The sequence below is a fragment of the Apus apus genome, chromosome 13 (assembly GCF_020740795.1).
Source record: "Apus apus isolate bApuApu2 chromosome 13, bApuApu2.pri.cur, whole genome shotgun sequence".
NCBI lineage: Eukaryota > Metazoa > Chordata > Aves > Apodiformes > Apodidae > Apus > Apus apus.
In genome coordinates this window covers 2,190,675-2,211,204 of record NC_067294.1, presented here as the reverse complement: position 1 = coordinate 2,211,204, position 20,530 = coordinate 2,190,675, and the positions used below count along the sequence as shown (strand labels likewise).

At 42.7% G+C, this 20,530-nt stretch overlaps 1 protein-coding gene across 4 annotated transcripts in view; it reads left to right on the top strand.

The window, feature by feature from the left end:
- The window catches only part of FSTL4 (follistatin like 4), a 206,909-nt gene that overhangs the window by 108,995 nt on the left and 77,384 nt on the right, over nucleotides 1–20,530 (top strand). For all 4 annotated transcript variants that reach the window (XM_051631294.1, XM_051631292.1, XM_051631293.1 and 1 more), the window contains exons 5-6: nucleotides 2,015–2,205; nucleotides 5,751–5,871. In XM_051631294.1, the coding sequence (XP_051487254.1) occupies nucleotides 2,015–2,205; nucleotides 5,751–5,871 (312 nt within the window). The remainder of the gene's footprint in view (nucleotides 1–2,014; nucleotides 2,206–5,750; nucleotides 5,872–20,530) is intronic.

Genomic DNA, 20,530 nt, shown 5'->3' with positions numbered 1-20,530 from the left:
GGTGCAGCTCAGCAAGAAAAGGACAGCAACACTAGTCAGCAGTCTGCCAGAGGCTTCTGTTATTTTTCAGGGGAATAATCTTTGGAGTCTCTGTGGAGCTGATCTACAAAGGTATTGTCCCTTAAACTGAGGTGAAACCAGGTTCCCTCAAGTTTAATCCAATAGAGTCAGGGACAAATAAAAAGTTGTTTTAAAACCATAATTATAGAGAAAATACATCTACAATTGGCATCTAATGGGAACAGCTGAATGTGTCAGCACTGTTGGTGGGTGTTGGTTGATGCCCACACAGTGGGGGACAGCCCAGAGCATGAGGGTGCTCTGGGGCAGAGCCAGCCAGGTTCCTGTAAGGCACCAGCTGCTGTGATCTATGCTAAAGCAAACAGATTTGCACAAAAAAGGCAGCTGCCATTCATCATTCTGCCAAGCTCTGCCAGACAGCAGTTAAGCAAAATAAAGGGCTGTAAGATTTTATACCACTCTGGGCACAAGGATACGTTTCTCCTCAAAGAGGGGGCCCTTAAATCAGAGCAAGGCATTTCCTGGAGAAGAACCAGGGGACAGCAGGAGCTTTCAGGGTCATGAAGGTTCAATCTGATTCCTCCAGCCAAGCTGGTGTCACTTCAGAGTGAGTGGCTTGAGGGCTTTTCTGCAATAATAACCTTTTTTCCTGGCAAGGGGCTGAGGAAAGCATTTCTGTGGGCGGGCAGTGGGGTGATGTGCACTGGCACAGGTGCCAGCCCTGCCACAGGTGCTCCCTGCACTCCTCAGAATCCTCCATCTGACCACCTTGGGCTGCCTTTAAGGATACCTCAAGATCAGCTCCAGTGGCACAGGATGACACTCAGGGGTGCTCTTTATTTTATATTTGTGGCACTTCCTAAGCATCAGCTTCCCCAGGTTTATTTTTTATTTTATAACCACAGGCTAGATGACTTTCTTTTATCTTTACAAAAATGTAGAGCCAATTTAATATGGATGGGGATTACAAAGCTGAGATAGGAAGTCTGTAGCTGAAGCCCTATAATCTGGAAGGTAACATGCTGGAGAGCATCCTTGACAGCAGGATTTAGAAAAACTACCAGCTATCACAGATGGTAACGGTGGCAGAAGCTCCTCAAGCCCAGAGCTGAGTGGTGATATATAGGCAGCCCTGCCCATCTTTGACTCTGCCTTATTTTTCCCTTTTGTCCTTTAAAAAGATCAAGGCAAATATTTGTGTGTCCTGGGTTGAGCCAGGATAGAACCAATTTTCTTTCTTAGTAACTATACTTTTCTGTTAAGACTGCTTTAAGAAGCTGTGCTTGCTGAAATTACCAGCATGTTTTTCAGTCAGTGTCTGCTCCTAGGACTGATACCACTGCATGCTTAGAGTCACTGCTGGACCATGGTGTGCAGAACCAAGGCCACTCCTGGGGTCTGCAAAACATCTTACACTCCAGAAGCAAATGGGAGTAAAGGGGTCACACCTGGGACCAGACAGGTGACCAGAACTGACCAAACACAGCATTCCATCCCATACGTATCATACTCAGTATAAATCTGACGGATCACAAGGGTTAAGCTCTTTGTCCCTGTCCAGGGTCCTGAGGGGACTCCGTTCATCCGCTTTTGATCTCGATCTCGATTCCTGAATCCCTGTGTTTCTGCACCCAGTTCCCACCTGCTGCTGCCTCCAGTAGCCCAGTCTGGGACTTTCCCAGGGTCTGCCCTGCAGCCTCAGTGGTGATGTGAGCTTTGTTGGCAGGGGACAATAGTGGTTTTGTATACATTTATGTGTGTGTATGTACATATATATGTGTGTATATATATATATGTATATGTATGTATTGATTCCCTTATTTTCCTTGTCATCATTAAAGCTGTGCAGCTTAGTTTCCAGCCCATCAGTCCCTCTGCTTTATTCTCTCTCCTGTCCCCTCTAGGGGAAGGGAGAGGGGTTCCTAGAGAGCATCTGTCAGTCGTTTAATTGCTGGCTGCAGTTAAACCAGGACCCTGTGCTCCTGTCTCTCAGGTGACAGCTGTACCATGGCAGACTACAGCCGGTTGAAGAACATCCTGCTGGACCTGCAAGCCCATCGGCACAGCCCCCCAGCCCGCCCGGCCCAGGACAGGGTCTCCCAGAAGCGCCTCTTAGTGGAAGAAATGTTCCAGCACTTGGATGGGAACAGCGACGGGCACCTCAGCAGCTCGGAGCTGGCTCAGGTGGGTTTAGTGTTGGGTGACAATGGAATTACAAAAGGAGCTGCGTTTTTCATTCCAAGTGCGAATGGAATGGGACTCAGCAGCACTCTGGTGAGAACAGTGGTTTGTAGCTGTCCTGCCAGCAGCAGGTAAGGGAGGGAAACCTCCTGCAGTGCCCAAGTGTCTCTCTGCACCTCTGGGGAGACTGTGCTGCCTCCAAGATATGAAGTTCCTCTATGAACAAAAAGCCTGGCAGCTTTCCAGCCCCATCCATGCTCCTGAAAACAGATACCAATCCTTGCTGCTAACCATCACCTTCTGAAGTCTTTCCAGCTAGCCAGCTTGAGGAGAATTAATTTGGATTTCTTTAGACGTATGTTAGTTGGGGCAAAATCTCTCATTTCCTTCTCCCTGCCTTCTGTGCTGTGCATTAGCATGTAGTAATGTGACAGCAAAGTCACAGGTCACAGTAGTTTTTAACAGGTTTATTTTCCCAGAAATCATAGGCAGATGCTAGAATATGGATTAGTAAAATTTGACAATGATAGAAAAGATGAGAGCTTGAAAAAAACAGTTATTTCTAGTGACAGGCATGCTGTGATGTTCAGATTCATCTAATTAGTAAAGTGAATAGAACATGCAGCCCAGGCCCTTGAGCTCACTGCTCTCTGTCCTGAACTTGCTCTTTGCATGTGCAGGCCTGACCAGACCATCCTGTAAATATGAGAAAACCCATTATGGGAACTGTGGAAAGACCTTGTCTTCTCCATTTCATTGCATTGTGTGTGAGAAAAATTAGAAGCACACTCCTTTCAAGAGCCTTTTGGAAGCCAGTACCTGCCTGGGAGCTGTTCCAGTTTCCAAAGCTGGCCTTTCACCCTTTGCTCTGCAGGAACATCTCATCTGCACTGCTGTGTCCCCATGAACACAAAGGGTGATGCAGTTGCAGAGTGTCAGTGCAAGCTGTGAGCAAGCAGGAGGACAGACACGAGCTCTCTCCTCCCTCTCCTTGCTCCTCTGTAGGATGGCTTGCTCTGAATTTTAATCCTCTGGCTGTTGACATGATGCACGATCCCTCCTGCACAATGCAAAGTGTCAGTGTAAATTCCCTTAGATCTCAGAGATATTAATATATACAATGCTTCATCTAAATGCCATGATTTCTTTTAATAAAGACATGGTAGATAGAAAACACTTTTATCTGAATTCAAAGTCAGCTTTTGCGTGGTAATATCTAAGTGCATGTTCTATTCTCCCTTTTTTTTCCCCCTTTTTACATGAAGCTTATTCTGCCAGGATATTAAAACTCAACTCACATGGAAATCAAGGCTTGGCAGCCTGCAAGCCATTAGCATCAGCATTAGGAAGAAACAATGACCTGCATTTTAACAGAGCAGGATTCAGTGCTCTAAGGTCTGCTGCCAAGTTACTCTGAGCTTCGTTTGCAGATGTGCTTGGAGCCCAGGTCCCTCACAAGAGCAAGCATAGACTTTGGCTGCTGTTATTTTAATTCTTCTCACTGTTGTCAAAATGGGTAAAAGTGGTTGCACATCTGGAGCATGTTTCAGTTTGATGGACCAGAATCAGTTCAGCCCTCAGCTCAGAGCCCTCTCACCCAAACATCCTGCACAAAGGCTTGCCACCAGCATTGCTGGCAGCATGGTCACCTCTCAGAAGACAAAATGATGCTACTTACTGCAGAATACAGATAAACCATGAATATCTTTAATCCTGAGCAGAGTGACACAGATCTGGGGCCCCTTGGTGGAAGTGTAGCTGAAGTCCTGACCAGGATCTGTCTGCAGGGCAGCTCTGGGGCTCTCACAGCCACAGGTTCACAGTTTACATGTAATATGACATTTCTTTATTTTTATTTTTAGCTTTAACAACCAGATGATTTTCATGTGAAGAAACATATGACCAGTTTACTCATCCAGATTTCAAGAGAATTTTTTTAGGTTATGAACAATGTTTAGTTTTCCGTGTTACAGTCTGAACAGAATCTTTCTTGCCTGGTTGGGTACTTTTGTGATTGGCCCTTTAATTTGAAGCTCTTTGCAACTTAAAAATTCTCCCAATGATGGGAATTTGTTGCCCATGGGTAGATGCAGCTGAAATGAACGTGGTGCAGTGGGATCTTGTTCTCTCTGGCTGCTGGATGAGCTGCTGCTGTGCATTTTCTTTGTTCTATTTAAAGGAAAAATAGTCTCTCAAGCACTATAACCTTGTCTGCAAGGAAAAACTCGAGGCAGGTAACGTGCACTGCTGCAGAAAAATGTCATTTTTAAGACCTGAAGGGGGATCTTTAGGAGACTCGTTGCAGAGGGATTAATCTCAAAGGAGAACCTGGAAGCACAGTCCTTCCAGAGAGGACGGTCCTAGCACTGGGAGATGATGAGGATCTTTGCCCACTTGTTTTTTTTCTCCACAACATAATTTCTTTGAGCAAAAAAGTAGCAGCAGATGATCTGTTCCCTCCTCCATTTAGAGCAGCTTTGTCTCTTGGCTGCTGGCAGACCTTATTGAATGGTTTTCCTCTGGACCCAGCAGTGCAAAATGCCCCTGTACTTTTGCAGTCATGGGAATTCAGGGCTATTAAAAACAGTGGTAATTGGAATGTTATTTCCATATAAAGCTTAGACGTATTTTGAAGTCAGATTCATAAATCTGCTGAATTTGTTGCTGCTGAAGTGTTTTGTGTTGGTTCCTTTTTTTCCCTGACATTAAATCAAAAGGACTAGTAAGAACTTGTCAGTCTTATGAAAAGTTAATCAATTTTCGATACAAAGGTAGACAAAGGGAAATTTCCATCTTTAGAAGATTGATCTTGGAAGTTATGGTTGATCTCACTTTTATTGAACATTTTTACTTGCTAGGTGAAGGGTCATTTTTTTAGCATTATTACTTTGAATTGCTTCAATATAATGGGCCAAGACTAGAATAGTAAATGCAAGAGTCCCTGGACTATAACAAAAATCTTTCCTGCCTGGAAGATACAACATTTCAGCAGTTTTCTTCATGTTTTACAACAAATTCAGAGAACTCAACATTTCCATTGTGCTTAGGTCTGATTTTGACTATTTGCTAACTTGGGTGTATGACTTCTTCAAGCTGTCTTCATTTTTCTCATAGAATGTGTGAAATGTTTAGAATACATAAGAAACAAACTGTCAGGGGCTGGAAAAACACAGTGTTGAATGCACCATCCAGTCTTGCTCATTCTAGTCCTAAAAGCAAGGAATAAAACTTTGTCCTCACCTACAGAGGAGAGAGGAAAAATCAGACTTTCCTGTTTTCCTGTTGAATATTTATTTTTCAATATATGTGCAATGTGTTTTGCTGCTGCTGAAGGAAGAAGGTCCTCACCCTCAACAGTCCATGGCCTTGAGGAGCTGCAGGAATGCAAATATCAGTTGTATCTCGATACAAAGCAAATATTTGACACTAGATATTTTATATAAATGTATCTCCTGAAAGGTCATTTGATAGGGAATCTGCCGGTTGAACCAGGATGCCAGTGGGTGGCTTTACATCATATGTAAGATCACCGGTTCTCTTTGCTACAGCTAATGAAGAGGGAGGACCTGGAAGATGATTTCCTGGGTTGTACACTGGAAGACCTGCTCCGGTTTGATGACTACAACAACGACGGCCACTTAACCCTGCATGAGCTCTACACAGCCTTCCGTGAGTCCTGGTGCTTTTGTTTGTCCTGGGTGTTGAAAGCACATGAATATCTGTGATGACAATGTTGTCTTCCCAGACATGGTCAGCAAAGATAATCCCTTTTTGTATTTCATGCCATGAAAATGCTATGGAAGGGCTTGTTTCTGAAGGTTACTGTGCTCAAAAGGGTAGGCATGAACTTGGAGGCTGGTAAAAGTGTGTGGAGCTCGTTATTTCCTAGTGCATTTTGCTGTGCTGCTTGTTGGTGGCAATGGGGAGATGTTGGTGAACTGGCCAGGTCTGCAGACCTGAGTATTTGGTTTCTGGGTAACCCTGAGAAAACAGAGTGGAAACCTGTCTCGGCGTCTTGTGGTAACGTGAGTTAGTTTGCTGTGGGGAAGGTGTTTTCTGAATAATCTGCCTGGGAATTACATCTTCTGCATTTTGTTTCCATGTTAGGAAGTGGATTCCAGTGTGTAATCTCAATATATGGCTCAGCACTGTTTGCAGTCATCTCTAGATCACTGAGCTGCTTAAAGACTGTAACAATTAAGTACTTGTGTTATCCCATTTATCTTCATAACTCTGTGCTTCAAGTAAAACACTCATTTAAGTCCTTCCCTAGAAAAATGGAAGACATTGTCATCCCCACCTGGATGACAGAAAGTTCTATTGATGCTTATTCCTTTGGGATACTGAAAAAAAACAGAGAAAATGGTGGATTATTCAATAATCAGGACTGTGAGCTAAGAGTACTTGTGTATGGTTAATACTCTTTAAAAAAAAAGTCAACCATTGAACTGCTGAGTGCAAGCAAAAAGCCAGTAACGAGCTGGTTGCCTCTTAGGCTGTATTCTCAAAACTTTGCATAGGATATTTTATAGGCCAAATAATTTTAGTAACTCTTGATTTTATTTTCTAAGCCGGGGTATCCTGCTCAGTAAGAAAAGCCTGGTTTGTGTGCAAGAGTCACCACATGTCCCTTGCCAGCACGTTCCTTGTTGATGTTCTTTGGCAAGCTGTGATGCTGATGTAGAATCTTTATTTTTGTCAAATATTCTCTTTTCTAAAAAGAGGGGTTTCTGTTTTCTTGACTTTGGGCTTTTTGTTAAAAAAAAAAAAAAAAAAACCACAACAAAACAAGTCAAACAACTTGGATAATAATGTTTTAAGCACTTTAAAATTAGCCCCGGTTTTCACCTTGGACCTGTTTGAACCCCATATGCATTTAATTCAACATAGCACACTCCAACCAGCAGATATGCAGTAAAACATAAAGCCCCATGCATTAAGAAGGCCATAAAGTGAATTAACCCAGCTATAAAGGCTTGACATGCGGTTATTTGGGAGCATATTTGGATCAATGGGTTCTCAAAGTCACAGCAACTCGAAGCTCCGTTCCAAGAGTCATTGGTATGAGTTTTTGGTTCAATGAATTTTAAGTAGGCAATGAAAATAAGACAAGAACAAAATATTAGCCAATGAATAGAGATGGTAATCAATAAACTGCAAAAATCTTGTAACAAAACCCAAGGCATAACAATGAGTGTCCAACAAAAGGATTTAGTATATGAAGAGAATTGTTCTCCACCCAAAGCTGAAAATCAGACTGACTACTCCATTTCCAGTTTTCCCAGAATAACCAGCTTTCTCTGGTGTGGTTAATGGCTCATCAGCTTTTAATTTAAAAACAAAATTTACTGCTTGCAGCTTTTGAAATTCTGGGGACTCTGTAAGCCGCCTGGAGTGCTCAGTGCAAGTAGATACTTTTCCTTTGGTACAGGATGTAGGAAGAAATGTCAAAACTACTTCAATAACTTGCCCTAAGCACTCACTTTGGTTTGCAGTCCTAAAGTGTTTATGAAATTCCTGGTTGTTGTAATCCAGAATTTGGCTTGCAATAACATCCTGCATGTAGTTCATATTTTTGGCTCATTGGGGTGATCCTGTTGTTGCTTGAAATTCACCCCAGCCCCTGGTGGCAGCAGGCTGTGGGGATGGCTGCTCAGCAAGCTGAGGAACGTGATTACCTGAATTCACTGACATCAGAAAGTCTCAATCTAATTTGTCCTCTCAAAAACTCCATTACATCTGTTGTGGTGTATCAATGCTCTGGTGTAGTGCAGCAGCGTTGGAAAGGTTTGAGGACGACCTTGATAATGTGAAGAGCTTTCCAGTTTGTAATTTTTGTGCTGCTTTAGAAGTTGCATTTCATTTTAGAGTCTCATGGCCTTCCCGTACCTTCCAGAGCCAGGTGGCCTCTTTCTCTCTGTGTGTCTCTTGCTTTCCCTTGACCCATTGTTTCTCTTCAAGACCCACAGAACTGCAAAGGGCATTTTTGATCCCCGTCCGTGTTGATCAGTTGTAAATGAATGAAAAGTGCACAGAGAGAACAATCATACCTTTTCTGAGACCTGGTTTCACCCTCACAAGCACTTCATTTAATAGGTGCTGGTTTTAATAATGTTATCTAATCATGCTAAGAATTTGCATATGCATCTTAATGCACAGTTTTGGACATAAACCTGTCAACTATCTTCTGATTTTCTGGAAGTTCTTCTGTTACTGAATCACAGGAATACAATTTTTTGCTGTGTATGAGGATGACTAGAAATAGATATTAACACAGGATTAAAATATCACTTTTCAAAGCACCCTAGTCATCCATACGTAATGTATGAGACAGATGAAATACTCTCCTGGCAGCTTTGGCAAGAGCAACTTGTAGCTTTTCTGATTTCCCATTAATAAATTTTATCAGATAAGCAGGCTCAGGACAATAATTTAAAAAAAAAATAAAATTAATCTGGTCTCAAGATTTTCACACTCCAAAACCAGAGAGAATTAGGAAGTATATTTGTTGTCCTGTCTTTATATTGTCACAAAGATTCAATAAGCAAGTAATAAATGAAAGGCTTGGTTGTCAGAAGAGCTAAAGCAGAGCACGTATCTAATTAATCAGCATGGAAATAGTCTGGTGACTTGGCAAGCACATCACCAGGCTGGGTCAGATTTTAAATACACTCAGATGAGTGGGTTTTGGATATAACTTCTGGAACCATATCTGACTGGAGGTCATTGGAATTAGGAATATCACTTTTGGCATTCCTGTTGTCTTCCCTAATGAGAAAGGAGCAGGTTGGCAGATGTGAAAGCGCAGCTGAAGAAAAAAAAAAAAAAAAATCAGTGTAACCTTCTAGATCTGTATTATCATCAATGTGGACAGGTCGATTTGTAACACAAATATGTCAAGGGGAGCGAAAACATGCATTCCATCAAAATGGCCTTATCTTGTCAGCATTGTTTAGCTAATCAGTTATTAACCTTCCAGTGAAACCCTCTTACATTCCAGCTCGTTGCCAATTAGAGCGTACTCCCAAGCAGCATCCCCTGCTCACAGCTTGCCTTTGCATTTCCTTACAGTTTTAAAAGCACAGAAAAGGCTTTTGCAAGCATCTCTACTGCCCCACAGCAGCTCTTCCCAGTGGGTCATGCTGGGTTTAGAAAGTCTTTTGCCTGAGGTTGCATAAAAGGCCTGAAGTGTGTTTCATGAGGTCAGGTTAGAAGTTCTACCCTAGGATGATTTCCCACCTCATCACCGTTGTGACTGACAAAGGTTGCTCTGCTTGCTCTGCACTTCCCAGCCTGGCTCTTGAAGGCTTCTGGATCATAGGGTTTCTAGTGGCTCTGCAGCAACATTTTGAGACCCTTGATGATGCAAAAAACCCACAGACTGTGAAAGTAAAATATTGAGTTGGTATTTTTCACTCTAGTTGTTATTTCCCAAGTATTTGTGTCTATGTTACATGTAAACAGAAAATTGCTGTTTCTCTAAGATGAGAGCTCTGTCATCATCTATGGGTATGTTACAATCTAAAGAGCATAAATGTTATTTAGGAGGAGCATATTTCATGCAGGAGGGAATACAGAAGAGGCTGAAGGATCAGCATCCTCTTTATAACACTGTTAAACTCTTTAAAAGGAGTCTGCTTTCTTCCCTGATTCTGTTTTAGTTCAGCTAACACTTGCAGCAGGAGGTCAGGGCACTGCTGGACAACAGCCAGGGAGGTGGTGGTGCCAGCCCATGGCATGGACCCATTTCCTGCAGCTTTCCCAGCACTGCAGGTGGGGTCTGGGAAACCAGAGACAAGGGTGCACTGGAATGTACTGGGTGAAAAAAATACATCAGGAGCCTCGGCTGGGCATAGGTGTTGGATAAATCAGTGGCAGTGTAGGGAAGCAGCCGTGAATGGTCTTAGATGGCTCCAGATTTCCTGCTGTGATCCCAGACTCTCCATTAGCTCTTCCACCAGGCCATGCAGCCACCTGGGGCAGAGGAATGAGCCACCCAGCCCTGCCCCCTCCAGCCAACCTCTGCAGCCTCCTCAGAAGTAGCGAGTGTACAATGGATTTATTTTTGAGATGTGTATGTTTCTGATTTGCTGGGAAATATTTTAGGGCAGGGCTTTGTAGCTGTCCCAAAAGCCTTGAGATTGAGACTTGCTGGGGAAAAGATGAGCTGTGCAGGGAGGAAGAAGGAGAGAACCCCAGAAATGGACAATTGGGTCAAGTGTGAGACAGGAGTAAGAAAAGAAGCTTTCAGAAGTGTAACACTTCTTGACAGCCACCTCATCTTAAGAAGGGTGATAAATTCTGTGTGAGGAAAAGGAAACCCCATATTTGGAAAACTATGTCCATAAAGCATGTACTTCACGTACACCTGGTGAGCCAGCTGTTCCAGCAGAAACTGCATCCGTGTTCAGAGGAAGTGTTTACTCACATCTTTGCAAAGCTGTTCTCCTTGATGGCATGGCACATAGGCTTGGCTATTTGATACATCTACCTTCCAGCCAGATTGGTCAAGCCTGGTTAATTACATTGGACAACTATTTTGTGCGATAAAATGTTTTGCTTGCGGCCTTCTCAGAAGCGACGCTGCAGCAACAGTTATCTACAGGATCAAATCGGTCCTACAATATTGACAATTTGTGCACTATGCTCTGCCTCTTCAGCTGTAATCTCCCCTGTGTGTGATTCGTCTCTCATGTTGCTGCAGATATTGGTACAAACTTGGAAATAATTTATGAGCATTGATTTGCTTCTCCTGTGAGCGACGTGGTATCTAAACTTCAAACGCGTCTCAGCAAGCAGGGGAGCACCAGCCTCTGCTTTTGGTTTGAGGCAGTGTTAGAGGTGCTGTGAGCTACTCAGGAAAGAAATGAGATTTCCTTCAGTTGGCCAAAGCCAACCATTCCTGCTTGCCTGGAGATACAACATGCAGCCGTGCTACTGAGGATAAAGGCAACTTTCAGGGCGTTTTCTGGAATTCTTAACTTATTAGTGCATACCTATAGCAAAAGCAAAGCTAGAAGTTAAAAATCAAAGCAAAAAGCAGAAATTTAAAACTATTTATCTTGATTTCTGCAGCGACATGGACAGGCTGAGGAGGGGTGGCAGGAAAAACCAAGTCCTTGCAACAGCACTTAAGATCCAGCATTTTTTCAGCCAAGCTGTGATGCTGTGCTGGGTTTTCAGGCTTTAGTAGCACTGAGACGGCAGCGCTGGAGGCAGGAACAGCAGCTGGGAAAAGGGGAGAGGCAGCAGTCAGAGCTCAGGGGCTCTCTGCCTGGGCTGGTGCACAGGGCTGAGCTCCAGGCATCCTCGAGAATGGAGGTACCTTTGATCAGCTCAAGGGATCTCCCTGCTCAGTGTGGTTTGACTTCTCAGACCCTCTTCAGAAGCACCTACGTCCTTGTCTCATTGATAAATGGTGTGTAAATTGCTTGGCTTGAGCACTAGGAATGATTCTGTTCCATTTGGACATGACATTTTTGCCTGGTAGGATGTCTCATTTGAGGCTAAGTGAGTTCATCCTTGCTCTGTTTTAGTGGGCAGGTAATTTTTGAATGTGGAAAATTTTCTTCCTGTGCTACTCTTTTTCCCTTGTTATCAAAGAAACATATTTTTAAAAACAAAAAATCCCCACCAAAACAAAACAAAAATATTTTTCTCCTTTTCAAAGCTTTTCTCATTGTGAAAATCTTTGGTTCTGAGCTTCAAGTCCAAAACATATTACTGGACTCCAGCAAAGTGCCCTGCATTGTTTGCATGTCTACAAAACATCTCTCAGGAGTCAGGTTTTGTTGTGTATCCTCAATAGTTTTGCTGCATTTTGAACAAAGTAAAAGGTATTTTCTGGTATTAAAAAAAATACCAAAACAAAACAATAATTAATTTGTAGCCAGCAAGACAAATTTAATCTAAGCAATAATGGTTCAAAATCTAAAATATGGTGCCAGTGGAAAAAACTAAGATGCTCAGATAAAAAAAATCCTTTGAATGAGGATGTGTGGAAAAGAGAGAGGTGGTTTTCCTTGGGCCAGTAAGGGGAATTTTTCCATGTTGAGAAGAGATGTTAATTTATGTAACTGGGTGTGCTGGTCAGTTTGGTACTGGGGCAGTTTCTATATTTTGGTGTTATGATTTGAATTAGAAGAGTCTCCTGAAATAAAATGTTGGCAGAATTAATGTCAAATGTAGACATGGTTTAAATGACTGTGATTTGCTTTTGTGTCAAGAATTGCTGTCCAGATTTTTTCAGAAGACAAGTAGAGTGTCTGACACTGGCTTTGCTGTTTCTTTCTGATATGTTGGTGAGCTGAAGTGTGAATTGCCAAACTCCAGTATTATTCAAATATCTCTCATTTCAAAAGATAACCATCTGTAAAATGTCAATAGGCTTAATATGTAATGACTGAGTAAGAGAAAACAAACTAATTGCAAGTTGTTATTGGAAATCTATTGTCTACAAATTGCAGAGAAAACTCACTAGAATACAATGATTTTCAAATGCTTTTCAAGGTGCATTGATTTGTTAGTCTTGGTTTGAAATGCAAGAATTTGCCATGTGGAGTAGTGCTTCAGAGGTGATGTACTACAAACCATATCAAATGTCTACACATACTCTTGCGGGAGTAGAATATTTAAATATTTATAAGTCCTTATGAGCGACTCACTGGTGCATAAAACCAGGCAAATACCATTTCTCCAGGAATTCTTTGATCCATTCTGGCAGTGTTCACTGAAGCAATTTCACATACACAAATAATAGTACTTAAGGCTGCTTGCAAACACGAAATTACATCAGCGAAGAACAAATTAGCAACCTGGTCTAGTGGGAGGTGTCCCTGCCCATGCAGGGGAGTGGATCTAGATGACCTTTAAGGTCCCTTCCAACTCAAACTATTCTATGAATTACAAATGCTGGTGAGATCATAACATGGCAGACAGTCCTAGACATACATGTGCACTTTCAGATCACGCAGGGAGGGATCTAAAAGGGTAATTTGCATTTTCAGGGAGCTGGGACTGAAGAACTGCAAGTATTCCTGTGGTTTCATTCTGGTCTTGCAAAGCCAGAGGCCGTTTTTGAAAACTGGACCCCAGCTTTCTGCATTGCATGTGCTTTTATTTTTTCAGCCAACATCTGTCTTTCTGAGGAATTTGTGAAGCAAACACAGGGTAGGAGTGAAGCAAAAATATAAAAAATGGGGAGAATCATAGTTAAAATGCAGAAGATTTCACACAAAGTCAAAGGCACGATATGTAGCATCCTGGGCAGGCTCTCCTAAGGCTTTTGTTATTACATAGAGACTAGAACATCTTAGCTGTTGTTTGCCTCTTGTTTACTCTACCTCCCTGGTCACTAATGAGTAGAGCTACATTTTTCTATTGAAATCTGCCTTCATCTAAGAAAAGTGGCTGCAGATTTTCTTTTTGTCCTTTCAGCCATCTCATGGATGCTTTGAATTCCTTCTCCATCTGTTTGCTCTTCATGTTTTCTTTGACCAGGAGAGCAGATTCGTAGCTTTTAGGGCAAAAAGTTCCTTAATATATCAGAAAAAATTTATCTAGCATCTGTCTCAGATGTGTCTACTGCAACTACTGCTCCTGACTGATGTTTTGTTTGTCTTGGGTAGCTCGTGAGGAGCCTTTTAGGTTCAGTACCCACCAGCCTTGTTGCAGAGGGTAAAATCTCCCATATTACCCTTCCTTACTATCCAGGCAGAGATGGCACTGGTCTTTGGCTTCTGTTGTGTCACTCACTGACCCTTTTCCCTGCTAAAAGTGGAGGCAGGATTAGGTACCTTGCCTGGTTTTCATTTTATAGTTTTGTTCTGTGTTCTTCATTCCTGGGCATGTGGCCAATGTGTTCCATGTAACTCTATATGTGCTTGTATTTAAATACTTGGTTGTGCACAGATGCAGCTTACCAGCCAACCCAGAAAGCTCAGCACAGGAGTTCTGCCTTCCACTTCATCCCTCTCTGGTGTCTGCAACATTTAGTTGGGCTTTCTGTGTGTGTTCCAGATCTCAGTGGAGATGTTGGACACATTTGGGCTCTGGATGACTCTTCATGCAGTGCCACTAGAAACAGCCCTGTTGGAATGGTCCCCTCTTGGAAATGCTTTTAGAGATCTGTCCATCAGCCAGTTCTTAGTTCATTTAGCATCTACTTTACTGGTATTGTATAGCACTACAGAGCTGCAGTGCTAATTTTCTAATCAAAATGCCAGAGCAGCCATCAGAAAATTACAAGTACACTACATATCCCCAGTGCAATGATACGATTTATGTAGAGCCACAGCCAAGATGTTTTTATTTCATGTTCTTCACAGGAGAAAATCTCCTTGACAAATCCAGGATGTCCAGATAGAAACTAAAAAGAAATAGGAAATTGAATAAGCTGAGCTCAAAGGTTGGTTCTGCTTTAATACTTCCAGAAAGAATAAAAAAATAAAAGTGCTAGCCTATAGAGAGAACTAAAAAGGTTCAGAGATGCTTCAGTGGCATCAGAATTTGAGGTGAAACTCAGCTTTTGCCAATGTCTGTCTTTAGCACCATCATAAAAAGTTCATTCTCAAGTTTCTTATGATCAAAACTTCAGAAAGAACATCAAGAGCCATCAATAGAAATAAATAACTCAGAGCTCAGGCCTGCCATGCCTCCCCAGCACAGCTTCTGCTGCCTGACTTTCCCTCTGCAGTAGATAAAATACATCTGCAGAATTTGTGTTTCTCTTTCTGCAAACCTGTAGTACATGTCCCACTGAAGTCCCACTGTAAGGCACATTTAGATCCTATAACATTCACCACAGTCCAGGCACTGCCATCCCAGCAGTGTTGTTAGCAATTTTGCTGCTTAGAGAAGTAATTTGTGACCATGATTTATCAAAAAGAGGGAAAAAAAATAATAATCTATATATGTGCAGCTTTTTTCTTTTCATTTCTCATTCTGATCATCATGCAAACCCAGATAATGTGTTGGAAAAAGTGACAGGTACCCTTCTGGATGCTGGAATGCTTGGAGCAGAGTCCTGCTCTGCAGCCAGCTGAGACCTGGCACCAGTTTGCAGTGCTGTGCATCTCAGCCCCCAAAACTGCTGGAGGGGGTGATGGAGGGACAGCAAAGGGAGTGGGAAGGGCAGTAATTTCAAAGCCAAGCACCAAAAAGGAGCAGGGTGAAAAGAGAGAATAAAAATACCTCCAGCCTGTGATTTCATGTGGTGTACACACCTTTTAAATATGAAATCAAATGGGAGAAACGAGTGCTTGAAAGACCAGGGGAACATTCAAGCTACACTTTCAGGCTGTACAGCAACATGAACTGTCTCCCAGGGTTTTCCCACAGCCTGATTCCCTGTAGCCCAATGCAGGGGGCTGATCTGATGAAGCTGCTGTTGCAGTTGCTTTCAGGTAGAGACTGATTTTGAAGCTTTTCCTGAAAGATGCTGCCTAGACCAACTTTTCCCATGTGTTGGTTCTCCTGTCTGGCACAGTGACTTTTCTCTCCGTGTCATTTCTCATGCATCATTTTACCAGAGGAGCTGCCCACCCTCCCCCTTTGCTGGCCCTGTACCTGCAGCCTGCATTGCTGTCCTGCTGGGCAGACATGGAAGCAAAAAAAAAAAAAGGCAGACTAGCTTGTGGTCTGTGCCCACCCAAGAGTCATGGCTGGTCATGACCCAGCATCAGCCAGGCTCAGGCACTGTCACTGCACTATCTGGTTTTGCAGCAAAGGCATTTTTTGCATATTTTTGATACCCAGTCTCATAGCTAGTATTTGATAGCTCTTGCAATTACTCATAAAAATGTTGCTGTGCAAATGTCTCCCTTTTTATATTCAGCTCACCTCCAGCAGGCTGTTGGTCTAAGGAGCCTATTGCTGGTGGGGGAGCAAAAAAAAATACATAAAATTTTTGCCATGAAAATTGAGGAGCCCTTTGCAATGTAATGAGAGGAAGTGCAGCCCTGCTACTGCTGGTCCAGGTTTAATACTGAGCTGGGTAGCTAACCTGTCTCCATCCACACAGCCCTCCTGGAGGGCCTTAATAAAATCAGGAGCTGGAAGAAAAGGCATTTGCTAATACTTGTGTGGTGAAACAAGAATGACACACTGGGTCACCTGCTCTTGAGCATCTTCCCAAAGACCTTAGGGCTTATGTGCCCAGGATTGGTTTCCTCTAGAGGATGACTAACTCATTTGTGGGTATCAGTCCACATGTGTTACAATTTCCTGCAGTTTACAGCAATGAAGTGAAAACTTATCAATCCAGCAGGGCCTGAGTGGCAGGATGGACATCTCCTTTCTGTGTTATTCTTTGGAATGCTGATGCGTGGGTTTTTAACATGCTAGTCCTGCAGTGCCAGACTTTGGCTGCCCACTGAGGACACTTAGGCTAGGGTGAGGAGCATGGACCTTCCTGTTTTGCGTGCCTTCCTACAGCAGGGCAACCCAGATTCATGAACAGGCCAAACCAGATGGAACCAAAACTCCTCTTTCTGCCCTAAAAATCTGAAGAGCAAGGCAGTAGCTGGCATCCAAGCATTGCTAGATAGGATTTATATTCTTGTAGAACCTGGAGGCAAAGTTGTTTCAGATGTAGTGATACCATCTGGTTGCATTTGGTCATTACTGGTATCAGAGGCTGTTAACCTTCAATCATTTCACTTCAGGGTGCTGCAGTTTGTTGTAACAACAGAAAGAGCTCTAAGCCAGAGTCCTCTGCAGTAACCAGCATAAAAGTCTGCACTGACTGTCTTGGATGGTAGTCACCAAAATCATCTCCAGCCCCGTAGACAAACCCATGTAGTAATTTATGGGTTTAAGAAGGTATAAAATGGGCATGTGTCCTGACTGTGTTAGAGAGTACATCTGCACTTATTTTAACACTAATTGTTACTGGATTTTTTTTTCACCGTTAGTATATATTCAGTGCAATATCAACCACAAAAAAATACATGTATCTCTCCTAGGTAGACTAGTCTTCTATGAGGGGTAATGCATCTTCTGGCAGGACTAACTAGTTTTGCTTTTATTACAATCTGCTAACCAATTATCTGCTAAAATATGAGATATAAACAAGTCTAAATTTGTTACAGAATTGCTATTATCCTCCTTATTTTGTCTTAAGATGTGTTTTTATGAACCCATTCACTCCTAGTCAGGCAAGATACATTCATGGAAAGACTCCAATAAGTTAATTGGTATTTATTCAATACTTGGGTGAAATGGGATGAACAGGCACTGTGCATTGTAATGAATACATTGACATCCAGTGAGTGTAGCTGAATGGAAGATGACAGCAATTTGGGACATAATGTGCATTCATCTTGCAGTGCTCCATGGACACCCACCAAGTCAAATAGCTTTCAGAGACAATGGAAATGTACAGGGGGGTTGTGGCAACAGGGAAACACATTGAGATGACAGAAATGCAAACGTATGGGTGTTGGAGGGGCTGATTCCTCTGAAGACCAGCATGTCCCTGCAGTGTTACTAGGCTCCCATGAAGGAGAGGGATGTTTGGGCCATGAAAGAACAAACTGATCCCCTTTCCACATTTCCCTTACCCTGCACTGTTGCTGGCTTGAATTCAGTGGAAACAAGTACATCGATGGGAGAGATTTGGCTGAGAAAATATTTTTCTCCTGTCTTAAATAGAGAGTCGCCCACTTACTCCTCTGATGCATTAGCACAGGCAGTCTCTTGAACAAAATGCATTAAACAAATTATATGAACTGCAAACTATATAGTTTGTAGTCCAGCACATAAACACAGCTTCAGAAAATCAGTAAACCCATGGCAAAAACTGCTTTCCACATTCCACTTTTCCAGCCTTGCAATGAGGCACTAATACAATCATGTCAAAAGTGTGTTGAGTAGATAGAAGTAATGAACTGTTGGATTCCTCTTCTGTAAGAGCTCTTTAATAGAGGACATTGGGGAATAAAAAAACTTTCCCAGCAATAGGCATCATGTGTCCAAGAGCTTTAAAAATACAAAAAAGAGTGGCAGGGTAACTCTTCTTCTGGCTTCTGGGAGAAGACCAGAAGCTCTGTGCGATCATTGATCAGCTTTCCTTTTGTTAAACATTAGGCAAGGGATGACTTGGCAGGTGTAATTTCTTTTAAGGAGAAAGCAAGAGAGAAGGGAAAGGAAAGCTGGGGGACTTGGTACCACATTGTGCTGAGCCATTGCTTTAATGCTCCTGTAGCAGATTTTCCATCAGGCTTTGCAAGCTCTTCTACCCATGAAACAAAAAGTGCTTCAGTAAGTGTTAATTGATCCACTAATTTCCTATAATAAAAGAAACTTTGAAGAAACCAACAGGGCCAGTGGCAAAGTAATTTCATTATGTGTCTGTTGTCAGTGCACTGGATAATTTACTCTGAGGATTAGATACCAGTTGCTCACAGAAGAGGTTGAAATATCTGATGAAGCAGTTATACGACTTGTGGGGATGTCTGGGTTCCTATTGCTATTATTGTTGCTGCTGTTGTTATTAGTTTTTGTGGATGATACCCCATAGGAGCTAGATTGAGAAGCCCAACTAATTTCAAATTGTCTTCAAAAGTTGTCAGATGAAAACTATTTGAAGTCACTCGAAATAACAGAGTTGTTTCAAGAGGGTGGAGATGAGTGCTGCAGGGCTCTGTGAGTACCCAAATTAATGTTGCAGGTTGTAACAGCTGGATGGAGACAGGAGAAGTGGTACCCAAGCCTTACTGTTTCTTGTGAAGAATTACCTAATAATCAGTCAGACCATGGTTTTGCTGTGCTGAAGTGTTATTTCATTAGTCCTCTGGGTCATTTTGCTGTCAGGCGCCTGGGTGAGCCCCAAGTTACCTGGGGACTGTCCTCCTGCGCTTGGCTGCAGTGCCCAGTGCTCAGGCTGCAGCAAACACAGCAGTGGCCAACTTTGCAGTATGTTATTTCTTGTAAATCTATTATCTCTTGTCTCAGGTTTGTATGTGAAATGCAAATTCTCCAGATGCTGATGGTCTTTGCCTATTTGAGGTCTAAGCTGGCATGACCTCTGGCTAATTGCCCTCGCATACACCTGTAACTTCAATCTTTTTTAAAAAGCTCATTTGCTTTCAGTGGAATTGCTCACATGTCACAACACCCCTATCTATAAATATTTGTGGTCCCAGGTGCTGAGAAACCTCCTTTCAATCCATTTCTTCTGCCCACTCCATAAAATTGCTAAGGCATCGCTCATTGGGGCAGCCTGCCCTGTAAACAAATAAACCAGTGACAGCCCTAGAGGAGGGGTGGGGGGTTGGAACAGCACGAGGAGTAACAGAAACTGCTCATTTATTTATTTTTCTACTCTCCCCTGCCTTCAGCAAGCTAATAAAGTGCAATAAGGAGGAGCCCACGTGCTGTTTCTCTGCCTCCTGCTCTCTGCTGCCTGGGGCTGTGGGAAGGCTGCAGTCTGCCTCTCCACCCCCCTGCTTTGCTTGCCTGGTTTTCTCTTCTCAGTTAGCTCAGTTTTTTTCATACCTACCTCCTTCTGCTCTTCTGGAAAGAAAGTGAAAAGTTTTCAAGTGAAGGCACAAGAGGAAATACGTACAATTCCCATTTTGGCAAATTAAGGGTTTTCTAAGCCTTCTCCTTGCATAACTCCTGGAAAAAAAAATGCCTACCAGTGTTTAAGAGATGTTTCAAAGACTTTTTTTGATGCTTAGAAATTATTCTGTGTCAATAGCAGATGGGTTTTGGCTGTCAGGGGTTATAGCATCTCTCCTCTCACAGACACTGAAAATCTGCAACATTCAAGGGTAATTTCTTTCTCTTATCTCACATCTCTCTCTAACCGGCGTAAGAAAGAAACCATCTCTTCACCATTTAAAACCCTCTTAAATGTATCTGCTCCAGGACTTGACGTGTCTCAAATGTCACTGTCCTCTCTGGAGCAGAAAGAAATGCACTGGTACTATCCCTAAAAAGATTGCAGGTGTAGCAATTCCTGTGCTACAAACTTCTTAGATGTGTCCACATCAGCATTAGCTCCTTATGTTATAGCCAGTAAGATGTGGAAGTAAGTGTGACCCTGTCAGAGTGAATTAGGTGTTACAAGCTCAGCTTGGTTTCTAAAAAGAGCTGCTGATGGGACATGTCCATGCTCTGGTGGCTGGACATCATCTCTCTGCCATGATGCTTTCTTTTCTCTCAATTTAGTGGGCAGTAAATCAAGAACTACACCCAGATTTCACGTGACGTCATTGTCTTATAGCTGCTCATAACATTGGTAGTGTGTCCAGTGCTGGCTGGAGACTGGTGGGAACCGTGTGAAAATGCCTTCCAGGCACCCAGGTCTGTCTTATCAGAGTGT